Source organism: Ammospiza caudacuta, chromosome 24, assembly GCF_027887145.1.
Source record: "Ammospiza caudacuta isolate bAmmCau1 chromosome 24, bAmmCau1.pri, whole genome shotgun sequence".
Lineage (NCBI taxonomy): Eukaryota > Metazoa > Chordata > Aves > Passeriformes > Passerellidae > Ammospiza > Ammospiza caudacuta.
Window position 1 is genome coordinate 3641120 of NC_080616.1, and position 24957 is coordinate 3666076.

General features: G+C 54.8%; 1 protein-coding gene across 2 annotated transcripts; it reads left to right on the top strand.

Moving 5' to 3' along the window:
- The first annotated feature begins 5551 nt into the window (after positions 1–5551).
- KCNC4 (potassium voltage-gated channel subfamily C member 4) lies at positions 5552–24957 on the top strand. Of its 2 annotated transcripts, XM_058819443.1 has the most exons (5): positions 5552–5725; positions 7454–8200; positions 13416–14352; positions 17458–17643; positions 24830–24957. In XM_058819443.1, the coding sequence occupies exons 1-5, from the start codon at positions 5552–5554 to the stop codon at positions 24955–24957; spliced, it is 2172 nt and encodes a 723-aa protein (XP_058675426.1). The 2 variants fall into 2 exon arrangements, with proteins under 2 accessions (XP_058675426.1, XP_058675427.1); XM_058819444.1 differs by lacking the exon at positions 5552–5725 and having other exon boundaries at positions 7550–8200; positions 13416–14366; positions 17529–17643.

The window sequence follows — 24957 nt, forward strand, 5'->3', positions numbered from 1 at the left end:
CCGGCCCCGGTACCGCAGCAGTTCCCCCTGTGCCGGGCGGGGCCGGGCAGCGCTGCCCCGGCTCCTCGGCCGCCGGGAGAAACCCTGTAAGAGCTGTATCAGAGTCTGATTAAAAGTTTCTTCTTACCAAATGTCTCCTCACCGAGTCTCGTCTGTGCCTCTGTTTCCTTTCTTGGGTGGGATTTGGGGTTGTTTTAGGGTGGCAGAGACAGAAAGCAAAGGGCCCGCGGGTGTTGAGGTCTGTCCTTCCCTGTCTGTCCCCCTACTGTCCTTCTGTCTCCCCTCATCCCTTCCTCCACCCAGCATCAGCCTCTGCAAGGCTTTGCTCAGATCAAGCTGTTTGTGGGCGCTTCGGGAGCCTGTGGGGGTTGTTTTCCCTCCTGGCCCAGTTTAACCAGCACACTTTGGCTTTGCAGAGCACTGGGACTGCTCTGCTCCTCTGCACAATGCCCTGCTCACAGTGCTGCCGGCTTATCCTGAGTGCTGGAGAAGGACCTGGGGTTTCCAGCAATCCCAGATGACTTCAGCTGCTGGGAATTAGCTTAGGTTAGCTGGGGAGCCCTTCCCTTCCCTTCCCTTCCCTTCCCTTCCCTTCCCTTCCCTTCCCTTCCCTTCCCTTCCCTTCCCTTCCCTTCCCTTCCCTTCCCTTCCCTTCCCTTCCCTTCCCTTCCCTTCCCTTCCCTTCCCTTCCCTTCCCTTCCCTTCCCTTCCCTTCCCTTCCCTTCCCTTCCCTTCCCTTCCCTTCCCTTCCCTTCCCTTCCCTTCCCTTCCCTTCCCTTCCCTTCCCTTCCCTTCCCTTCCCTTCCCCTCCCTTGTGGCTTCTCCAGGGCTTCTTCAGGGAGGATGAGGAAGGAAAGAAGAGATCAGGAGAGATGGATCCAGATGAGATCCCCACCCTGTGGATGGCACCACACATGGGGACGCTGCCATGGCCATGAACCAAACCTGTCCCCACGCAGAGGCAGCTGTGGGGAGGCAGGGAAGGTCATTTGGGCACCATCTGGAGATGTTGGTGCAGCATTGACAGAACCAGAGGTCACAGCCTCAAGCTGCACCAAGGCAAATTTAGGTTGGGAATCAGGCAAAAGTTTTTTACAGAAAGGGTGATAAAGTTCTGGAATGTTCTGCCCAGGGAGGTGGTGGAGTCACCATCCCTGTGTGTGTTTACAAAGCCTGGATGTGGCACTGGGTGCCAGGGTTGAGTTGAGGTGTTGGGGCTGGGTTGGACTCAATGATCTTGAAGGCCTCTTCCAACCCAGTGATTCAGTGAATTCTGTGAGTTCTGTGAGTTCTGTGAGTTCTGTGAGTTCTGTGAGTTCTGTGACTGGGGTAAGTGTCTGTCACAGCTGGAGGAGCAGCAGTGCCCAGAGAGGGCACAGGAGGTGGCACAGGGCTCTCCCTGTCCCAGAGGACATCCAGGACCCAGCTCTGGGGTAAAATCCCCCAGCAGTGATGCCCAGGACAGTGGGCGCAGCTCTGACCCCAGCACAGCCCAAGGCTGGGGGAGCAGGGATGGTGATCCCAGCTCAGGGCCATGCCAAGAGCTCGGTGGGACACGTGTGTGGTGTCCCTGCTGTGCTGAACCGGCCCAGCTCAGCCCATCCTGTGCTCCCAGGGGCTGAGAGGGGCCAGGAAATCCCAGTGCCAGAGGCTTCCTGAAAAGAGGTGAGAAAAACAAACGGAAAAGGCAATTCTGGCCCTTGGGGGCTGGGAAAACGCCATAGAAATGGGCCCAAATGTGGAATTTGAGGTGAATACATTCTATTTAAAAACCCCCATAAATATTGAACTTCAAACCCCATAAATATTGAACTCCCTGTGACAGTGATGGAGAGAGGTTTCAGAGCCTGCTGGGAGCTGAAGGATGCTGCTGTGGATGTGGATTTTGGATGTCCCATCTCAAAACGATTCTGGAGCAGGCTCCAGGCTCGAGGTGGGTTCAGACACGAGGTGGAGCTGCTACAGCAGCATCTGCTGTGATTCCCGGGCACCTCGGGAAGGAAAAGGACACCCTGCTGTGATTCCCGGGCACCTCGGGAAGGAAAAGGACACCCCGATGCTTACAGACAGGGAAACTGAGGCACAGCCCCACCGCATCAACCGTTCCGACTCATTCCGCAGCCAGACCATCCCCAGCGCTGTCCCCACTCCAGCCCAGCCCCCTTCGGGCCCCAAGCTGCTTTTATGGAGCGAAATTGCATCAGCCATGCCGAGGATGCAGCCAGATCCCAGCCAGACCCCGCCGGGCTCCGGCGCCCGCGTTCTGCCTGCCGGGGCTCCAGCGGAGCGCAGGACACGAGGTGGCACTGTGTGACAGAGTGAGGTGGCACCGTGTGACAGAGCAGGGTGGCACTGTGTGACAGAGTGAGGTGGCACCGTGTGACAGAGCGAGGGACACGCCGGGAATTCGGGGAGCATTCCCCACCCGGGAATTTTGTGAGTTCCCCTTCCAGGCTGAGCTCATGCAGGGATGGGGATGCAAAGTCTGGCAGTGTAACCTGCATTGCTGAAATGAGGAACTGTGGCTGAAAAATTCACCCGGCAGAGACAGAGCTTGTCCATGGCTTGTGACAGCTTTTTTTGGGGAAGATCCAGCTCTAACAGAGAGTCTAGAGAGGTTTCTTGGGGATCACAGCCTGGGTGCCACCACAGAGATCAGAGATGGATCCCACCAAAAACACAAGGGCAGAGAGTTTGTTTGGAGCATCCAGGGGTTCCTGAGGACAGCACATCTTTCATTAACGAGATTCTGGCCTGGAAGGACCTGCAGAGGTTGCTTTGGCTATTTCTACACCAAAACAGGATTGTCTCTCCCTAAACTGCTGCACTCCAGCCTCCTCCTCTGTCCTTCCATGGACAGAGGCCTTGAGGGCTCCCAGATGAGATTCCCACCCTGTGGATGGCACCACACATGGGGACGCTGCCATGGCCATGAACCAAACCTGTCCCCACGCAGAGGCAGCTGTGGGGAGGCAGGGAAGGTCTTTGGGCACCATCTGGAGATGTTGGTGCAGCACTGACAGAACCAGAGGTCACAGCCTCAAGCTGCACCAAGGCAAATACAGGTTGGATATTAGGAAAAAGATTTTTGCAGGAAGGGTGATGAAGTTCTGGAATGTTCTGCCCAGGGAGGTGGTGGAGTCACCATCCCTGGGGGTGTTTAACAAAGCCTGGATGTGGCACTGGGTGCCAGGGTTGAGTTGAGGTGCTGGGGCTGGGTTGGACTCGATGATCTTTGAGGTCTGTTCCAACCTGGTCATTCTGTGAATTCTGTGAATTCTGTGACACAACTGAAGTAGCAGCAGTGCCCAGGGAGGGCACAGGAGGTGGCACAGAATTGTCCCCAACCCCTCTGTGGGGCCACTGAGCCCCCTGAGCATCCCGTGCTCTGTCTCCTGCTGTCCCTCCCCCCTCTGGGGTTGTCCCTGATGTGCAGGACCTTGGGCCAGGCTCAGGGTGCTGTGCTGGCTCAGGGGAAGGGGCCATGGTGACCCAGAGAGCCCTTCCCATGTCCTCAGGACCCACCCAGGGCTTTCCAGGTTAGAGCTGATGCTCCTGGAGATCTTCCAGGTCCTGCTCTTCATTCCATCCTTTGGATGTTATCTGAGGTGCCTTGAGCCATGCAGGACATCCCTGCAAAAGTGACTCCTTGTTCCAAAAAGGCCTTTATTTATTTATTTATTTATTTATTTATTTATCCAGCTCTTTCCATTTTCTCTCCTTCTCTCTATTTTCTTTTTTTTTTCCCTTTTTTTTTATTTTTTTTTTTTCTGAGATCTTCCAGGTCTTGCTCTTCATTCCATTCTTTGGATGTTATCTGAGATGCCTTGCAGGACATCCCTGCAGAAGTGACTCTTGCTTCAAAAGGGCCCATATTTATCCAGCTCTTTCCAATTTTTCTCCTTTTCTCTCTCTATTTTTTTTTTTTCTTGTTTTTTATTTTTTCAAGATCTTCCAGGTCCTGCTCTTCATTCCATCCTTTGGATGTTATCTGAGGTGCCTTGAGCCATGCAGGACATGCCTGCAAAAGTGACTCCTTGCTCCAAAAAGGCCTTTATTTATTTATTTATTTATTTATTTATTTATCCAGCTCTTTCCATTTTCTCTCCTTCTCTCTCTCTATTTTCTTTTTTTTTTCCCTTTTTTTTTTTGTTTTTCTGAGATCTTCCAGGTCCTGCTCTTCATTCCATTCTTTGGATGCTATCTCAGATGCCTTGCAGGACACCCCTGCAGAAGTGACTCTTGCTTCAAAAGGGCCCATATTTATCCAGCTCTTTCCAATTTTTCTCCTTTTCTCTCTCTATTTTTTTTTCTTTTTCTTGTTTTTTATTTTTTCAAGATCTTCCAGGTCCTGCTCTTCATTCCATCCTTTGGATGTTATCTGAGGTGCCTTGAGCCATGCAGGACATGCCTGCAAAAGTGACTCCTTGCTCCAAAAAGGCCTTTATTTATTTATTTATTTATTTATTTATTTATCCAGCTCTTTCCATTTTCTCTCCTTCTCTCTCTCTATTTTCTTTTTTTTTTCCCTTTTTTTTTTTGTTTTTCTGAGATCTTCCAGGTCCTGCTCTTCATTCCATTCTTTGGATGCTATCTCAGATGCCTTGCAGGACACCCCTGCAGAAGTGACTCTTGCTTCAAAAGGGCCCATATTTATCCAGCTCTTTCCAATTTTTCTCCTTTTCTCTCTCTATTTTTTTTTTCTTTTTCTTGTTTTTTATTTTTTCAAGATCTTCCAGGTCCTGCTCTTCATTCCATCCTTTGGATGTTATCTGAGATGCCTTGAGCCGTGCAGGACATCCCTGCAGAAGTGACTCTTGCTCCATAAAGGCCCTTATTTATTTATTTATTTATCCAGCTCTCTCCATTTTCTCTCCTTCTCTCTATTTTCTTTTGCTTTTATTTTTTTCCTGAAATCTTCCAGGTCCTGCTCTTCATTCCATTCTTTGGATGTTATCTCAGTGCCTTGAGCCTTGGGTGTCCCATGCAGGACATGATTCTTTCCTCCAGAAAGTGATTCTTTCCTCCTCCAAAAAGGCCCTTATTTATTTATCCAGATCTTTCTATTTTGTCTCCTTTCTCTCTCTCTATTTTCTTTTTTTTTTTTTCTTTTTTTTTGAGATCTTCCAGGTCCTGCTCTTCATTCCATCCTTTGGATGTTATCTCAGATACCTTGCAGGCAAGAAGTGACTCCTTCCTCCTCCAAAAAGGCCCTTATTTATCCAGCTCTTTCCATTTTCTCTCCTTCTCTATTTTCTTTCCTTTTTTTTTCCCTTTCCCATGGACATTAAAAATCAGAAGGCATATTTCGAGAGAGCAGACAGCTTTGGGCGGGTGTTGCTGGCTAAAAGATCTCTTCCTTTCCCCAGAAACAACTCATTTGTCTGCTTGGCCACCTCCTCCCACCCCAGGAGCGGCCGCGCTCGGGTGCACGGAGCTTTTCCTGGCGGGATGAAAGTCGGCAGATAAAACAGATAAACCATCAGCAGCAGGTCGCAGCATCCCTCACTCCTGGCCTGCTCAGGAGCCGAGCTGCGATGCCTGGCCGGTGATGCAAGGCTCGATCTTTCCAGCACGCTTTTCCCTCGGGCTCCAGGCTCTCCCGCGGGTGCAGCTCGGGCTGGTTCGGGTGTGGAGCCTCGGCAGCCTCCACCCGCTCCGGAGCCGGCCCTGGCAGCTGCGGAGTTGCTGTCACACTTGGAGCTTTCTTGGGGCTTTCTCGGTGGTAAGATCGCAGCGTGGCTCTCTCGTGCCTCGTGGGTTTTTTGGGGTGGAGCGTTTTCTCCGGCTGGCCCCAGTGCTCAATGGATTTTGGGGGGCGCATCACGAACAGGGGGGACAAACCTGGGCAGGGGGTGAGGAGGGGCTCTGGTGGGGTGACAGGGAGGTGCAGAGAGGGGTGCTGAGGCAGCATCCCCCCCTCCATGTCCCCGAAAACTCCCTTACTGAGTGCTGTCCCTCTTGGGTGAGCCCCCCCACCCCAATGCCAGGCCTGTGCTGGATTTGCACCCCTTCTATGACCCCAAAACATCCCCCAGCCCTCAGTGCAGCAGTGCCAGCGCAGAAGTAAACATCGCTGGCAGGATGAGCCTCAGTTCCCCACCTTGGGGGCAGCCTCGGCCCGGGGGCACCGCAGCCCCGCACGCCCTGCCCAGCCCCGGAGCTCAGCACCAGCAGCGTTCCAGGGGGCTCGGAGCCCCCCAGGGATGGGGGTTTAGGGGATGAATCGATGGGTCTGGGGGTGGTTGATACCCCGAGCCCCGGCAGCCGCTGCGGAAAGGGGCAGCTCGCACGCAGGAGCAGAAACAGGGCGGGGAGATGCTCGGGGAGGGCGGTGGGAGGGAAGGGGGGTCAGCCCCGAGTGCAGCCGCCCAGCTCCCCACCGGCCCCGGGGTCGGTCTCCGCTGACCTCTCGGTGAGCGAGGCATTGCGAGCCAGGGAGGGATGGGATCTGCGGGAGCCTCTGCCAAGAGCTGGCTCCAGATCCGCAGGCAGCTCTGGGCTGCATTTCCCCTCCGGCGCGAAGAGGAGCTGGGGTGTCCGGGGTTCACTCCTCGCTGACACCGACCCCCCGAGACCCTCAGCGGCACGCCGGGCCCCGCGGGGAGGTGAGCCCGGTGCCGGGGGGTGCGGGGGAGCCGGGGGTAGGCGGAGGGATGGGCTGGGGGTGGAGGGGATGGAGGGAAGGATGGATGGAGGGATGGAGGGGAGGGATGGATGTGGGGATGGGAGGGAGGGCAGCGGTGCGGGGCTGGGCGCTGCGGGGCTGGGCACTGGGGCGCGGGGTCCGCGGTTCCCGTAACCCCACCGCGAGCTCCCAGCGCTATCAAAGCCCCGCAGCCGCTCCCGCCGCCTCCCTCGCGTTGATCCCCGCGGGGAGGAGGCACCGCCGGGGCGCAACAGGGCCCCCCCGGCCCGGCCAGCCGTGAACCCCCGGGCAGGGAGGGACAGCGGGAGGCGGAGAGGGCGCATCCATCCCCCCCTCTCTCCGCCGCTAACCGGGTCCGAGCCCCCCCGGCCGCCGCCTGCTCGCCGAGCCCGGCCCGGGGGGGCGGAGGGAGCGCGGAGCCTCCGGAGCGGGAGGGGCGGGCGGCGGGGCCCCCCCGCGCCGGGCGCTGCAGGTACCGGGAGCGGAGGGGGGGACACAGCGCCCGGCCGGGCTCGGCATCCCCCCAGCCCTTCCCTTGCATCCTCCCGGCCGGGCCCGCATCCCCCCGGCTGCCGCACCCCCCCGCCCGCTGCTGGCCCCTCCATCCCGCACTTGTTGCTGCCCGGCGGGGCTGGGCTGGCTCCGGGTTTAGGGCGGTTTTATTTTGGGGGGGTGGCTTTGGAGGGGGTGGAGGTTGCAGCCTCCCCTGCTGTCCCCCGGCTGCCTGCGGTGTCCGGCGCGGCTCCGGCGCGGCTCCCCCCGAGGCCAGAGCCGAGGCTGAGCCCCCCCTTTTCCCCTCCCCAGTCCCGTCTCCGTCCTCCCCTCCCGCCTTGGCCGAGCCCCAGCTCCTCGCCCGGAGGAAGGGTGCACGTTGTGGGCATCTCCCATCCACCGAAATCTATGATCAGCTCGGTGTGTGTCTCCTCCTACCGTGGACGCAAGTCTGGGAACAAACCACCCTCCAAAACATGCCTGAAGGAAGAGATGGGCAAAGGGGAAGAGTCGGACAAGATCACCATCAACGTGGGCGGCACCCGGCATGAGACCTACAAGAGCACCCTGCGGACTCTGCCGGGCACCCGCCTGGCCTGGCTGGCCGACCCCGACGCCCAGAGCAACTTTGACTTTGATGGCAAAAGCAACGAGTTCTTCTTCGACCGGCACCCCGGCATCTTCTCCTACGTGCTCAACTACTACCGCACGGGGAAGCTGCACTGCCCCGCGGACATCTGCGGGCCCCTCTTCGAGGAGGAGCTCACCTACTGGGGCATCGACGAGACCGACGTGGAGCCCTGCTGCTGGATGACCTACCGGCAGCACCGCGACGCCGAGGAGGCCCTGGACATCTTTGAGAGTCCCGAGCCTGGCGGAGGGGCTGCTGGAGAGGAGGCTGAAGAGGAAGGGGGTAGGGAGATGGCCCTGCAGCGCCTGGGCATGGATGACAGGCCTCCCGGGGCAGCAGGGGCGGCTGGAGGGGGTGGATGCTGCAGGAACTGGCAGCCCAAGATGTGGGCGCTCTTTGAGGATCCCTACTCGTCCAAGGCGGCAAGGGTAAGCTCCTGAAACACGCCGGAGGGGAGGTGGGATGGATGGGGCCGTGCTGGGGTTGTGTCTTCACCTCCCCACCCCTGAGGGCAAGGCTGGCTTTCCTGGTGGGTTATGTGAGGCCCTCCCAAAACCCAGAGTGTTGGGAGGATGTGTCCCCCAAAACGCAGAGTGTCTGCATTAACTGTCCCCTTCCTGCTGTGGGGTACATGAGCCATGTCCCATCCTACAGGACACCTCTTCCATTGTCTCCCAATCACCTCCCAAAGCATCACATCTGGGTTGAAACTGGGGGCAAGCACAATCCCTGCCCCCTTTGCACCCTCAAGCGCTCCCCAGGCACCTCCTGGGCACTCAGAGATGAGGGATTGTCCTTGGCAGGGCTGACTCCTGGCAGAGTTTCAGGATGCTCTAGGATAGGATGTTTGGGTTCCTCCTGCTGGGCTGCACCATGCCAAAACCCACATTGAACAGCCCAGGTGTGGAGTGGAGGTCAGGGCTGGGGGTCAGGATCCTCATCATGCTCCTCACGTGTAGGGCCCACAGCCCCAAAGGACACCCTGTGCCACTGCACCCCCTGCCTGCTATCACCACCAGGGTCACCCCTGTGACTCATGGAGCCCATCAGGTGCTGCTGACACCCCACAGACCCCATCAGGGTCCTGCAGTCCCCTCACCATACATGGCCCTGGCACCGTGTGTGTGCACATGTGAGCTCTTCCACACAGTAGAGACCCCCCCAGACTCCCTGGGCACCCAGGCTGTCCCTCCCCGCGGCCACCAACATGCCCAGGATGTGTCCCCTAAAACCCAGACCCTCCTTGTGCACCCAGGCTGTCCCTCTCTATGGGCCCAGGATATGTCCCCCAAAACCCAGGCCCCTTTGCATTCTCCCTGGGCACCCAGGCTGTCCCTCCCCATGAGCACCAACGTGCCCAGGACACATCCCACAAAACCCAGACCCCTCCCCACCTTCCCTGGGCACGCAGGCTGTCCTTCCCCATGAGCACCAACATGTCCCGGACGTGTCCCCTAAAACCCAGACCCTTCCTGGGCACCCAGGCTGTCCATCCTCACCAAGGTGCCCAGGATATGTCCCCCAAAACCCAGACCCCTTTGCACCCTCCCTGGGCACCCAGGCTGTCCCTCTCTATGGGCCCAGGACATGCCCAGGACTTGTTCCCCAAAACCCAGACCCTCACCCTCCCTGGGCATGCACCCTGTCCCTCCCCACGGGCACCAACCTGCCCAGGACATGTCCCCCAAAACCCAGACCCTCCCTGGGCACCCATGCTGTCCATCCCCACCAAGGTGCCCAGGATATGTCCCCCAAAACCAAGGCCCCTTTGCACCCTCCCTGGGCACCCAAGTTGTCCCTCCCCACATGCACCAACGTGCCCAGGACGTGTCCCCCAAACCCCAACGTGTCTGCAGGCTCCCAGCCCGTGTTCAGGCGCCACTCTGCGCATGTGTCTCCTCTCCCAGCTCCCCGTAGATCATCCCCAAAGCTCTGCCCCGACCCCCCAATACCCACCCAGCCCCTGGCACGCCCAGCTGATAAATCTGCCACACACACCCAGGCAGGCAGTTGGGATGGAGATGAATTCTGGATGCATTTAGAGGTGTAAAAAACTCCATCAATGGTAAGAAATTCTGCAGGCATTTCACACCCACGAGCAGCACGCGGGGCAGGGGTCAGTTTGGCAAGGAGGTGTTTTTGCAGCAAATGTTAGAGCAACACACACACATGCAGAGAATGCTTGGGCAGCAAGAGCTGAACCCATTTTAAAAGGGTACCCCCTCCTCTGCCCATCTCTGAGGGCTCTTCACCTCAGAGAGATGCTCTGAGTGGTGTAAAGCTCCAAATAAAAAATTAAACAAAATTAAAAATAAACCCAGGCACAATAATTCAAGTCCTTTTTTTCCCCTTGGTGTCATTTGGTTCTGCTTTTCCTGAGTGCTGAGCTGATCCTGGAAAGGCTTTAGCAGGAGGAATGTGCTGGAGGGAGCAGAGGTGGTGGTGATTGAGGCTCAGCTGGGGCTGGAGTGGGACCAGTTTGTTCTGGGATCTCCCTGCTTCCTTCTCACTGCTCTACATAAATGTTCAGCTCAGTAGTGCCATGGGAACGATCAACTTCCAGAGGCAACAGGAAAAAATACCGATGTAGTTTTACCACAGCTTAGGGGAACTGCTCTGGCAAGAGGGGAAACTGAGGCACAGAGCAATGCAACCAGCCCAAATTCCTGAGTGCACCCAGCTCCTGGTTGGAGCCACCATCCAGCACCAGGATGCTGTGGGATTTGTGTGGGTACAACATTCCTGCTGCTGCCCTGGCTTTGGTGGTGGGTGAGGTTAGCAGTGGTTGGGATGTCTTTGATACCCCATTTTGGGGTCTCCCCCTTTCTTGCCAGAGCCCCAGAGGTGCTTCTGGCTGCAGGAATGTGCTGGAGCAGCTGGACAGCAGGTTGCCAAACCTTGGGAAGAAGCAGTCCCAGGCTGTCCATGTAAACTCTCCCTCTCCGTATGGCAGCCGTGACTAAGAGTCTCCAGAGCTGAATTTCTCTGTTGGTCATCGCTCCTCCTCTCCACGGAGCAGCCCCTCAGTTGGCTCCTCGTTATTTCCATCTTTCCCTCCCTCCAGCACTTCTCCTCCTGAGCTGGCAGCACTGTGAGCGTGTGGTTGGAAATCTCTCCCATGTTTTAGCCTCTTCTCTGTGCACCATCGATGGCCATGGGGTCCCTGGCTCCTCACTCTGGGAATGTTTGGTCCCTGGTGCAGCCGCTGTCCCGGCTGGAGCTTTACACTTCTCCTCCCCATGGGGAACTGCCCTGGCTGGGATTTTATCTCCATGTCCAAACTCTCCTTACGTGCAGCTCCTGGTTGTTTTTACCCTTTGCAGCCCAACTTGGAGACTCCTGATCTCACTTTCATGGGGACTTTCAGGCTGGTGACCCTCTGTAGGGTCATGGATTTTTTGGTGACACCTATGGCAAGCTGTTGAGTGCAGGTCAATGTTGTGTAGAACATCAGCAGGTTCTGGAGGACTTGTTTGGTGTGTATTGGTAGTACTGGGTTTATACATAGATTTTATTTTAATTTAAAGGCAGGTTTGGAAAAGGACTTGAGTTTGGAGCAGACACTGAGGCTGAGGTGAGATATCTTGGGTCAGACACAGAACTGGAGCAGCACTCTGGGGGGACACAATGGTTGGCACTGGCTGTGAACCCAACTTCTATTTTTAAAGGCTGATTTTGCTCCTTGGGCTAAATCAGGTCTCACCTCACACCCAGCAGCAGGGCTGCTTCATTACTCAAGTATTTGCATGGTCTCCCTCCCTTCCTGGGTGATTTTTTTTTCCTTTCTACTTTGCTTTAAGTCTAAATTTTTACTCTTCAGGTTTTCCCAAGATCCCCCATACAGGGAAGCTCAGGAACGTGACTCAGCCCTCAGCTGAAAAGCGGATTATTTTGGCTGTGCCACCACAGTGTAGAGACACTTGTCTGCTTAAGCTGGCCTTGCTTTAAGATCCCAATTGTGTTGGATTTGTTTGTTGGACACGACAGGTCAGCCCTCAGAGCCGAATCCCCGTGCACAGTCCAGAGGGGTCTGACTGAGAGGTGAGAGCATCTCACTGCATCCCCAAGCAGGTGTCTCTCAGTGGGGCAGGAAAACCATCTTCCAGAGGTTTCTTCATTATTTAACACCAGATTTAAACTTCACACCCAACTCCTGCAGGGCTGGTGCTGTCCGTGGTGGCCCCATGTGGCTCTGCCCTTGGGGACAGCCCTAAGGACACTCCAGGCAGGCTCGGGGCTGCCGCAGGGCACCCGGGGGTCGGGTGTTCCTCCAGCGTGACTCAGGCTGTCTCCGCTGCTGATTCACTCCAGCCGAGGATCCGGGCTGTGCCTGGAGCAGCCTCACGGTGCTGCTCCGCCAGGAGCGGCCGCTTGGGTGGCTCTGACAGCAAAAGGTCACGTCCAGCACAGGGGCTGCAGCAGGACCTGCTCTGGGGAAGCTGAAACCACCGGAGTTTTGTGCTGCAGGGAGGTGGAACAAGAGTTTTTCTGCTCTGAAGCTGTGTGGTGATATTCACAGGGACAAGGGAAGAGATGAGAATCTTGACTCCATGTTTCAGATCTATTATTTTATGATATATATTATATTAAAAGAAAATGATATATTATAACTATACTAAAGAAAGGATTTCATCAGAAGGCTAGCAGGGAATGAAAAAGAATGATAATAAAATCTTGTGGCTGCTCACCGCCTCAACGCAGGTGGCTGTCGTTGGTCATCAAGTAAAAACGATTTCGCATGCAGGGTAAACAATTCTCCAGATCACATTCCAAAGCAGCAAAACCTGGAGAAGGTGAAGCTTGTCAGCTTCTTAGGAGAAAATATCCTGGCAAAAGGATTTTTTATAAAATATCATGGTGACAAAGCTGGGGTTTTTTTGGGGGGTGGCTTTTGGAAACATGCTCCAGGTAATGGGCTCACTGTGAGGGAGGGAGGGAGCTGAGCAGGATTGATGGGAGCACAAGGGGGAACTTTGTGACACAGCCTGTGACTTCCAGTGCGTGCTGCTGGCCCCTCCTTGCTCACATCCATGGTGAGGAGAAGGGAGGAGGAGGTGACATGGAGGGGACAATGATCTCCCTGCTTGGGCAGAGCAGAGAAATGGGAACATTTGGATGTCACCAGGTGCAGGTAGCAGCAGGAGGCTGAGCTCTGCCTGCTCCTCCCCTGGTCCTGTACCTTCTGTGGTGGGCACATCACCCACCACTGACCCTCAGGGAGGGGGGTGAATGATGTCTCTGACACATCCAGACCCCAAAGCTCATGGCTGTGAACAGTGTGAACCTGGCATCTGGAGGGGTTTGTGATGAATGTGGGGGAAAGCCCTTTGAATTTGTCCTGTCAAAATTCCCTTTTCATGTCTGTTCCCATTGGAAGATTGCTCCAGTCCCAGACTGTCCCAGTTCCTCCTCATCCCCACCACTGCACAGCTGGGGAGCCCAGCACACCTTCTCCTGCACTGATTAGAGCACTTGGAGAAGGTCCTGGACTGATGGCCCCAGGCACTGTCCAGGGATCCCCATTCATTCTCCATCCTTGGTCTTGGGGCAGTGGGTGGCAGCATCTGGAGTGTCTTGATCTCCTACAGACAGAACAGGCTGCCCCACATCAGCTCACAGCCCGTGTAACTTTGACTTTCACAGGTGGTTGCTTTCGCCTCGCTTTTCTTCATCCTGGTCTCCATCACAACCTTCTGCCTGGAGACACACGAGGCCTTCAACATCAACGTCAACGTGACGGAGACGCTGGTGGTGGGCAACACCACCACGGTGCTGCTGACCCACAAGGTGGAGACGGAGCCCATCCTCACCTACATCGAAGGGGTCTGCGTGCTGTGGTTCACCCTCGAGTTCCTGGTTCGCATCATCTGCTGCCCAGACAAGCTTCTCTTCATTAAAAACCTGCTCAACATCATTGACTTCGTGGCCATCTTGCCCTTCTACCTGGAGGTGGGTCTCAGTGGCCTGTCCTCCAAGGCTGCCCGGGACGTGCTGGGTTTCCTGCGGGTCGTTCGCTTCGTGCGCATCCTGCGGATCTTCAAGCTGACGCGGCACTTTGTGGGTCTGCGCGTGCTGGGCCACACTCTGCGGGCCAGCACCAACGAATTCCTGCTCCTCATCATCTTCCTCGCCTTGGGGGTCTTGATTTTCGCCACCATGATCTACTACGCCGAGCGGATCGGAGCCAAGACGTCCGACCCCACCGGGAACGACCACACTCACTTTAAGAACATCCCCATCGGCTTCTGGTGGGCCGTGGTCACCATGACCACCCTGGGCTATGGTGACATGTACCCCAAGACCTGGTCAGGGATGGTGGTGGGCGCCCTGTGCGCGCTGGCCGGGGTGCTGACCATCGCCATGCCTGTGCCCGTCATCGTCAATAACTTTGGGATGTATTATTCCTTGGCCATGGCCAAGCAGAAGCTGCCAAAGAAGAAGAAAAAGCATATACCCCGTCCAGCCCAGCTGGACTCACCCACCTACGGCAAATCCGAGGAGAACTCGCCCCGGAACAGCACCCAGAGCGACACGTGCCCACTGGCAGTGGAGGAGGGGGTGACTGAGAGGAAACGGTCAGGTGAGACCCCAAAAGTGGGGCTGAGGGAGGGGGAGACCTCCGGGAGCTCTCAGGGCAGTTTGTTTGGTCCTGCACCATCCCCTGTGTCCCAGCTCTGGGTGGGGCCCCTCAGGTGTAAGGGTGTTGGGGGCCATGCTGGTGGAGCAGGACACTGCAGGTTGAATCTCCCATCCAAGCAGGGGGAAAAGGCTACCTGCTTTCCCAAAGTCCATATCCTTCCCTCCTGATGGCACAGATCAAGCCGCTGAGGTGGCTTTCAAGGTGTCCCTGCCTAACCCACCCCTCCCTCACAGTGACAGAGGTAAGGCCACTCGCCCTCCTCTCATGTTAGTCTGGTCATGCCCTTGGCACAATTTTTCCTTTGCTTTCTCCCACCATAAATCAGGGTAACTTTCACCAAAATTGGTAAATCCAGGGACATTCCCCGGGGCTTGACCCCACCTCCTTATTCATCTGCTGATAGACAGAATCCCTGTGCTGCTGCTCCAAATCCTGAGCTAAACCAGTCCCTGGACATTGCTCTTTTTTTTTGTCTCATGCACTGGGCTAAAGTTTAGAGGTTTGGTGATCCTTTTCTTAGGTTCAGCAGAAGGCACCGCCTCAGCCGTGGGCAGCTGTGGGCACCATCCCCTGGCTACCTTTGGGGGTCTGTGTGAGCCCTGCCCCACAGTCAGTGCTGGCCCTGGCGGCTGCTCTGCCCCCTTTGTCTTGGTTTGCTGCCAGTGGCACCTCTGGGGTGTCTGAAACAGGAGGCACCATGGTGGGGTTGTGTCCTGCACCAACACTGAGGTGTTTACCAGGGATGGGGCTTTCCCTGCTGAGGAAACAGGGAGATCTGGGTGCCCCAAACAGCTCTTTCCTTTTATAAATCTCCTTTTTCCACATGCCTGTGAATCCCATCTGCCCCAGGGGCCCTGGCAGCAGGGAGCAGTCAGAGCCAGGAGCCCAGGCCAGGGCCTCACGTGGCAGAGCATCCTCTCACCCAAGGAACCAGGGAGCCAGGGGACATAAATTAGCACTTCCCACCACCCTGAGCAGCCCGCTCCTCAGCAGTGTGAATTTTGGAGAGCTAATTCCCTCCAATTAGGGTGGGTGGATCTCACAAAACCTGGGGTGTTTCATCCCCAGCAGGTTTTATAACCCTCAGCAGGACTGGAGCTGCTTGGAATCATATCTGTGTTTGTCCTGTTTGACTGTGTTCACAGGGGTCTGAGGAAGAGGGAAGAGACGAGGATCTGACTCCATGTTTCAGAAGGCTTGAATTATTATTTTATGATATATATTACATTGAAACTATACTAAAAGAATAGAAGAAAGGATTTCATCAGAAGGCTGGCTAAGAATAGAAAAAGAAGGAATGATAACAAAATCTCTCTGTCTTGGACAGAGAGTCTGAGCCAGCTGACTGTGATTGGCCATTAATTAGAAACAACCTCATGAGACCAATCCCAGATGCACCTGTTGCATTCCACAGCAGCAGATAACCATTGCTTACATTTTGTCCCTGAGGCGTCTCAGCTTCTCAGGAGGAAAAATCCTAAGGAAAGGATTTTTCATAAAATATGTCTGTGACAGTCCTGCTCCCCTGGCTGTGCTAAATGAGCGTGTCCAGGTGAAATCAGCAGCTGAACTGGCTGGTGTTGCTTTGGGCCACCTGCAGCCTGCTCTTCTGCTTCTTGCACGCTCTGACCAGCCCCTCCTGGCCACCCTGAGCAGTTTGTGCTGTGGGTTTGTGTCATGATCCGTCCTTACCAATGGAGTTCATGATGGTTTGTGGATTGTTCTCAGGGCGCAAAAAGAACCGACACGGCACAGGGGGTTTGAAGTGATAATCAAAACAAATGCACCTTTATTGAACAGCCACAGCAAAATGTGATAGAGGGATTGAGGGAGAGGAAAATAAGAGAAAGAGAGAGAAAAGAGAGAGAAAGACAGAGAGAGAGAGAGGGATATAGCTACCAAACATAGAGATGAAGTCCTTTGGTCCAGTCAAGGATCCACCTGTTTTGTCGGGGAGATCTCAAAATCTCTAGCTAACTCAGAGGTTTTTATTATGATAACTCTATTGGAAATTGCGAAGGAGGGGGAAACAGATACAATAAGGAATAGATGTAACAGGTAGTCCATGCTCTCAGCAGTAAATGAGAGCCATTGTTTTCTTGGTCCAGTGGTCACAGCCTGCAGGCAAACATCTCGCTTTGGTCAGCTTGCTTCCCCCTTATACCTGCCCTGGGTTGGGGGTTTCAGTCCCAGTCCTTGGAAGGAGCAGAGGGGCCTTTTCACATGGGGGTTCCATGTCTCAGTCCCTGATGGAGAAGCTTCTTACATCTCAGTCTGTCTGTCACGGCGGTTGTAAAACAGGTGAGGGTCTTCTGTGGGGGGATCACCTGAAACTCAGGAGAAGTCCAGCCAGGCTGAGAGGTGGGACATCTTCCCAGGCTGTTGTTGCACAAAGGCCTTGGTGCCCCCTTCTTATTTTCACTGGGCTCAGTGTAGCATACAGCAAACAACACCTGTGAACAATAGGTAGCACTGTGCTCAGGTCTCGGGCCTGTGGTGTATGTGACTTTCTCCTACAAAGAGAACAGGGGGGTGTGACCGTGTTCACAGGGGTCTCAGGTTGAGGGAAGAGACGAGGATCTGACTCCATGTTTCAGCAGGCTTGATTTATTATTTTATGATATATATTATATTAAAACTGTACTAAAAGAATAGAAGAAAGAATTTCATCAGAAGGCTAGCTAAGAATAGAAAAAGAAGGAATGATAACAAAGGCTGTGGCTCAGACAAAGAGTCTGAGCCAGCTGACTGTGATTGGCCATTAATTAGAAACAACCAACATGAGACCAATCACAGATGCACCTGTTGCATTCCACAGCAGCAGATAATCATTGTTTACATTTTGTCCCTGAGGCCTCCCAGCTTCTCAGGAGGAAAAATCCTAAGGAAAGGATTTTTCATAAAATATGTCTGCAACAGCGGGGGGGGTCTTCTCTTCAGTGGTCCCCAAATGACGATGGTGAGGCAAATGAGGGAAAATTCAGACAGACTCTCACAGTTTGCCAGCTGCTGATGGCTCTGTGGCACCTCCCTCCCTCCCTGCAGACTCCAAGCAGAATGGGGAGGCCAACGTGGTGCTGTCGGACGAGGAGCAGCCGCTGTCCCCCATGGATGAGGAGCAGCGGCCGATGCGGCGCTCCAGCACCCGCGACAAGAACAAGAAATCCTCCACGTGCTTCCTGCTGGCCACGGGGGACTTCTCCTGTGCAGCAGATGGAGGCATCCAGAAAGGTAAAATGGCTGGAGGTGCGAGCAGGACTTGCATGGGGAGGGACACGTGGAGGTTGAGTGTAGGTTTGTTGGGCTGACCCAAGACTGGTTCATCTCCATCCACGTGCCTGGCTGTCCTCTGCACCCCAAACCCACATCTTCCTGCCCATCTGCTTCACCTCCACCCAACACATCTCTCCATGCTGGCTCCACATTTTGTGTTCTCCTCCCCAGTGTTCTCCTCCCCAGTGACCCCTGTTTGGGGTCTGTGACCTCCATTTGGGCTCTGTGACTCCCATTTGGGGTCTGTGACTCCCCTTTGGGGTCTATGACTCCCATTTGGGGTCTGTGACCTCCATTTGGGGTCTGTGACTCCCATTTGAGGTCTGTGACTCCTGTTTAGTATCTGTGCCTCTTAGTTGAGATCTGTGACCTTCATTTGGGGTCTGTGACCCCTGTTTGAGGTCTGTGACTCTCATTTGGGGTGTGTGACTCCCATTTGGGGTCTATGACTCCCATTTGAGGTCTGTGACCCCCATTTGGGGCCTCTGACCCCCATTTGGCGTCTGTGACTCCCATCTGGGATATGTGACTCCCATTTGGGATCTGTGACTCTCATTTGGGGTCTGTGACTCCATTTGGGGTCTGTAACTCCCATTTGAGTTCTGTAACTCCCATTTGAGGTCTGTAACTCCCATTTGGGGTCTGTGACCTCCATTTGGGGTCTGTAACTCCCATTTGGGGTCTGTGACCTCCATTTGGGGTCTGTGACTCCCATTTGAGGTCTGTGATTCCCCTTTGGGGTCTGTGACCCAATGCTGGCTGCTCTGCCCTCCTTGGGTGCACAGTGCTCCAACCTCTCCCCCTGCAGCTCTTCTCCCTGGGTTTCAACCCCTCATTTCTGGATGGTGTGTGTGGGACATCTCTCCTGGGGACATGGTGAGGTTGTGACTGAAGGTGACCAAAAGGTTTTCAGCAGGAAAAAAAAAAAAACCCAGACTCTTTTCCCCTGCTCTCCCCTGTGGTGGCTTTTGGTGGGTTCGAGCGTGGGGAGCTGAGATGTGTCAGCACTGCCTTGCCAGCAGCTCTGGGCTGCCAGAAAGGCTCCTCTGGGCTTGGAACAGGAGCTGTGCTAAGTGTTGAGGTTTTCCATAGGAAACTGAGGGGGAGATGAGTCAGGAAAACACAAAACTCTTCTTCCCATGACAAAACAAAATCTATTTCAACCTGGTCTGTAGGAGCGTCGGGGGGTAGGATGGTGGGGATGGACAGAGATGAGAGATCTCTGCAGCCAGGGCTGGGAACTTGTGGGTTATTGCAAAGGGCCTGGGTGCAGGGCCCTGCTGGGAGCTGCCAGGCCCAAAAGAGGGAGAGAGAGGTAAAGAGAGAGAAGGCAAGAGAGTGGTAAAGAGGATGAGAGAGTAAAAGAGAGGATAAGAGAGTAAGAGAGTGAGGTTCCCGTTACAATACAATAAATCATTTTCTGTGTTGAATATTCTGATTCTCACTAACCAATCTAGTACAAGATAAAAATCCTATAGCATTTACATACAGCCTATAAGAATCACTACATTACCACACTGTGTTACATTTTAAACCCTAAAAACTCCTCTTTGGGCCCCTTCTGCCAAGCTGTAGGGTCTGCTCTGACCCTTGGGCCTGTCTGCAAGCAGAGGGTGTTGTTCCATCAAAAGGGGATCACCTTCAGCTGGCCACACCATTGTTTTCCTGTTGTTCAGTAACTGAAGTATCTCAAAGCTTGCTTTCATTTCAATTTCGCTTATAGCTTCTATATTCTCAAAATCTTTTGCCAGGCAATCATATTTATAAGGCTTTCCTGTTTCATCTTCCCCAACAGTGGTATCAGAGTTCTCTGCTCCTTTGCCCATCCCTCAGCACTCCAGCCCCAGAGAGGATAAATCCAGAGCCCCAAAACCCAGCTGCACCCTGGATTGCTGGGATAACTCTTAGGGCAGCTCTGGGCTGCCAGAAAGGCTCCTCTGGGCTTGGAACAGGAGCTGTGCTATGTGTTGAGGTTTTCCATGGGAAACTGACGGGGAGATGAATCAGGAAAACACAAAACTCTTTTTCCCATGACAAAACAAAATAATCTTCAACCTAGTCTCAGAGTTCTCTGCTCCTTTGCCCATCCCTCAGCACTCCAGCCCTAGAGAGGGTAACTCCAGTCCCAAAACCCTTCTGCACCCTGGATTTCTGGGATAACTCTTAGGGCACAGCTCAGGTTCCCAGTTGTGCAGGGTTTTGTGTGTCCAGGCTGGTGTGGGATGCTGTAGCTGCAGAGCTGACCTACTTCTCCCTCCCTGGAACCAAGTGCTGCCCGTTGCTCACAGGGAGCTGGGACCAGGCAGGAGCAGGGATGATGTGCTGCATCTCTGAGCTGCTCCCCAGGAGCTTTGAAGGGTTTGTTCATTTTGATGGGACACAGGGAGGTGTTTGGGTGCAATCACATTCATCAGTAGTAGGAGCAAGTTGGTTGTTTCCTCCTGGGAAATCAAGGATTCCCTTTGGCACTGCTGCTCAGCCTCAGAAAGAGGACAGAGAGGAACAGCTCTGCTCATCCTTGGGGTGCCACCAAATATCTGCTTGAAATGCCTGATGTTTTTTCCCTGGAAGTGCCGTTTCCTGTGAATGTGGAGAGGGGAGAGAGGTTTAGTCCCACTCCAGACTGGGAGGGGGAATGCTGAGCTGGAGGGATGGAGGAGACAGATGAAACCAGAGCTGATTTTCCTCCTCAGCAAATGCTGGAGCCAGGCTTCAGCTGAGGCATTTGAATCTGGTCCCACTGAAGCCAGGAGAAGTGGAGCAGCTCTGAGAGTTGAGGATCCAGAGCTGCTTTCACTCACTCTCAAATCCCATCACAGGAGACCAGGAGATTTCTGTCCTTGTGTGGTGGCACAGCAGCTCTTTGAAAGGGCACTGTAGTGATGCTTCTTGGGGTGTTCTGGGGTCTCCCCTGCAAATTTCAGAGTGCCTTTCACACTTCCAAACAGGAGCTGTGCATGGGTCACTCATTCCCATGTTGCTGGAATGGTGCTGCAGCTGGAGAAGGCTGGATCTGGGTCCAGAGGAACTCCAGAAATTATTGAGACCTTTTTGAGGGGAACCTCAGTGCCCCTGTCCTGCTTGGGTTGTGGGACAGATGGTGGGAGGCTGTTCTGGGAGGTCAGGGCTGGCCTTGGGTGACCAGAGGTGTCCAGAGGTGTCCAGAGGTGACCAGAGATGACCAGAGATGGCCAGAGATGACCAGACATGACCAGAGGTGACCAGAGATGGCCAAAGATGGCCAGAGATGACCAGAGGTGACCAGATATGGCCAGAGATCAGCAGAGGTGTCCAGGGGTGGCCAAAGATGACCAGAGGTGACCAGAGATGGCCAGAGGTGACCAGGGGGTAAAGCAGCCTCCAGCCAAAATCCCTTGGGAGCTGCAGAGGCTCCTCTTGCCTGGGTCCTGATTTATCTCCTGCTGAGGCTGTTTGTTCTGGTACTGGGATGTTGGCAGCTCTGCAAATTGAGATGAGCTTGGTTCTGAGCCCGACTCTCAGATGGCCATCTGTCAGATCCTGGGACAGGTACTGGTGTCTGTGCAAGCTGTGGAAATCAGGGGAGGGAGCTGCTTTGGGAATGAGCTGCAGATCTCAGCATCCATTGTGGTTTAACCCCAACTCTGGGTTGGTCTTGTTGGGGCAGCTCAGAGAGGAGCTGCTCCTGCCCTTGGACCTGAGCCTGGAGCAGATTGGGCTGTGAATTCCTGTGTGGAATGTGTTTTTGCTCCTGTGGCTGCCTGCAGTGGTGTTGCTCTGTTCCCTGGCTGCCAGGGATGGCTTCAGAGCCTTTACGTCCCCTCAGCACTGGGGTCCTTCCCAGCACTTCCCAAAAAAGTGTCCTGCTGGCTCAGACACCTGCCTTGGCACAAAAGCCCTGTCCTCTGTTTGGGTGGAGGGACATGGAGGCAGGGTGAGTCCAGCCAGTGAGACTGGTGAGGATGGAACCATGGAATCACCTGGGCTGGAAAAGAGCTCTACAAGTCCAACCTCTCCCCAGCACCTGGCCGGTAACCCATGGCCCCAAATGCCACATCTGTGTGTGTCTTAAAACACTCCAACTGCTTTATTAACATGTCACAGCAGCAATTTTTGTCTCTGTAGAGCATGGTGCAGCTGATTTTCACTGTTGGTGTCAGTGCAGGGCTGTGACTCCCACATGGCCTGAGCATGTGGGATGGGATCAAGCTGGGAACACTCACGGGAGCTGGAGTTGCCTGGCTAGGGGAGACTGAGGAGCAGCCAACATTTGCACAGGGACAGGACCCCACAGGAGTCGAGTGCCAGGCCTCAGTCTGTCCCCAACCCCACAGCAGCTGAGTGCCAGGCCTCTGTCTGTCCCCAACCCCACAGGAGCTGAGTGCCAGGCCTCAGTCTGTCCCCAACCCCACAGGATCTGTTTACCAGGCCTCTGTCCCCAACCCCACAGGAGCTGTGCCAGGGCTCTGTTTGTCCCCAACCCCACAGGAGCTGAGTGTCAGGCCTCTGTCTGTCCCCAACCCCACAGGAGCTGAGTGCCAGGCCTCTGTCTGTCCCCAACCCCACAGGAGCTGAGTGCCAGGCCTCTGTCTGTCCCCAACTCCACAGGAGCTGAGTGCCAGGCCTCTGTCTGTCCCCAATCCCACAGGATCTGTTTACCAGGCCCCTGTCCCCAACCCCACAGGAGCCGAGTGCCAGGCCTCTGTCCCCAGCAGCAGCACCTTTCTGGTGCTGCCTTTGCTTTCCTTCTTTGTGTTCCTTTTCCTGCCTTCCTTTGCTGCCTCCCTGCTCTACCCCATCCCTCTGGCACAGCTCCCAGCCTGTGCCTGTGTGAGCACTCAGAGCCTGCAGGGAGCAGTGCCATGGCCAGGGAGGAGCCCCAGGGTCACCCAGCACTCTTTTATTGGCTGCAAACCCTTTCCTAAAGTTCCTAAAGCGCTCCCAGGGACTCTGGGTTGCCCCAGGGTGAGTTACTGGGACACCAGCTCTGTTTATTAGCAGAGCACAACCCCCTTGTCCACTTGTGGCTTTATCCAGCCCTGGGTGTGGTGGGAAACCACCACAGCCTTGAGGGACTGAGTCTTGAGCTCCTTCCCAGGTGCTCCTGCAATTGTGGCTTGGGATAAACTGATGGGGAGAATGAAATGTTGGGCTTGGGGCAGGTTTGCACCTGATGCTGCATTGCAGAGGGTCCGTGGGGAAATCAAACATCTTTATGAAGTTCTGCCCCAAAATGTGATGGTTGAGACTTAATCAGAGTGAGCAGTGGGATTTTGACCCTGTTTCTTTGCCTGTTTGCACCTTTTCTGATCATAGTTTGGAGTGAGAGGCAAAGCCCATCTCATAAACCCCATAAACCCCATAAACCCATCAGCAGGGCCCTGCTGGCAGCTCCCACCAAACCCTGACCCCACAACACCTCCTGTTGGGGCTGTTTGGGTCCTGGAGTTACCCCAAGCTCTCAGGGACCACTTGGATTTCAGCACAGCTGCTTCCCACACTCAGGGAAATGCGTGAGCTCCTCCAAGAGCTCAGCACACCCAGGAAAAGAGCAAGAGGAAGGAAAAATTAGTTTTTGGGAGTGTTGTGGGGAGCAGGGTGGTCTTTGCATCAGCTGCTGTGGGTGGGAAACTCCCAGCTCACCCCAGCTCAGGGCTGTGCTCGTTCCCTCCTCTCTCTCTGTGTGGATCCATGCCAAGGATAAATAAGGAAATTGCTCTTCTGCTCAGGCCTGCTGCTGCTCCTGCTTCCACTGCAGGGAGGGAGAGCTGTGCTGGAGTCAGCAACAGGTTTAGGAAGGTCCCTCTGCCCCCTGGAGCTGCCTCTGCTGCACAGCTGGAGGAGCTGAGGAGCTGAGTGTCCTCAGGGGTTGGGGTTGGAGAATCCCTGCTGGGGCTGGGAAAACCCAAAAAGAGGGGACAAGCCCCAGAATTGCAGAGGTAGTGAGTGCTCTGGAGCCTTTCCCAGGTGATGCTCCTGTCTCAGCACACCCTTGGGGGTGTGTGAGGTGATGCTGTGACTGCTCTGCTGCGAGTATTGATCCAAACCCAAACCAGCAGAGCCCAAAGATGTGCCACGAACTCCTGGGCTGGGACACAGGGAGGGATTCCAAGGCTGGCACTGCTGAAGGAACCATCCATCACCTTGTTTTTCTGCTGTCAGGAGCTGCCTCCCTCTGCTCCCCCCACACAAAGGCTGCTTCCCTGCTCCTTGCTTTCCCTGGATCTCGCTGGTGCCTTGGGAAGGCTCAGGCTTGGCTGGGTTTGCTCAGCCAGGTGCTCCCAGGGAAGGTCCAGGCACAGGGACATTGGGCACATCGCAGCTGGGAGCATCATTAATTTTCCATGTTTTGGCAGCAGATCCAGGGAACAGACTCATCCTTAGCAGTGATGCTTTGTGGATCTAAAAGTCCACTTTTCAGTGCAAAGACTTTGTGTCTTCCCAGCAAGCAAAGTGGCTTTTGACCTGCGAGAACATTTCCTTGTTCAATAAAAGCTGGAGAAATTCCTGGCTCTTTGGGGCAGTGTGAAGTGTCCTCATGCTTAAAGAAACAGAAATATTTGCTCTTTAATGCAATTTCTAATGGAAAAGAATGAGCATGTCTACCTGCTCCTTTGCACACAGAAAGGTGTCAGCAGCAGCCTGCTGCTACAGGGGTGTAAAAACCAGAGCTGGGGGAATCACTCCTTCCAAATCCCATATTTGTTTGAGTTCTGCTGCTTTTCCCCCGTCTGCTTCAGCCCACAAAATCCCCAGACTCATTCCTCATTCAGAGCAATTTGGGAAACAAAAACCCAACACCCTCCCAGAGCAATTTGGTCTCTCATTGATGACTCCGAGCCCTGGATTTGGCCATGAAGGGCGTGGGAAGCTCTGCAGGAGCTGCTTATCCCCAAAAATCCCTTCCTGAAGTTTTTAAGGGGGTTTGCTGGGCGTTGTGGGGCTCAGCCTGGTGCTGCCAGCTTTGGGCAGGAGGCTAATGGGCTCTAACCTGTTTTCCGTCCCAAGGCTGTGGAAAGTCGCGGAGCCTGAGCATTGCTTGTCCCCAAAAATCCCTTCCTGAATTTTTTTAAGGGGTTTGCTCGGGGTTGTGGGGCTCAGCCTGGTGCTGCCAGCTTTGGGCAGGAGGCTGCTGGGCTCTAACCTGTCTGTTTTCTGTCCCGAGGCTGTGGAAAGTCGCGGAGCCTGAGCAGCATTGACGGAGGAGCGGCGCGCCGGGCTCCGCTGGCCTCCCGCTGCAGCTCCCCCTGCTCCCTGCAGCACCCCTGCTCCCCCGTGCCCTCCATCCTCTAA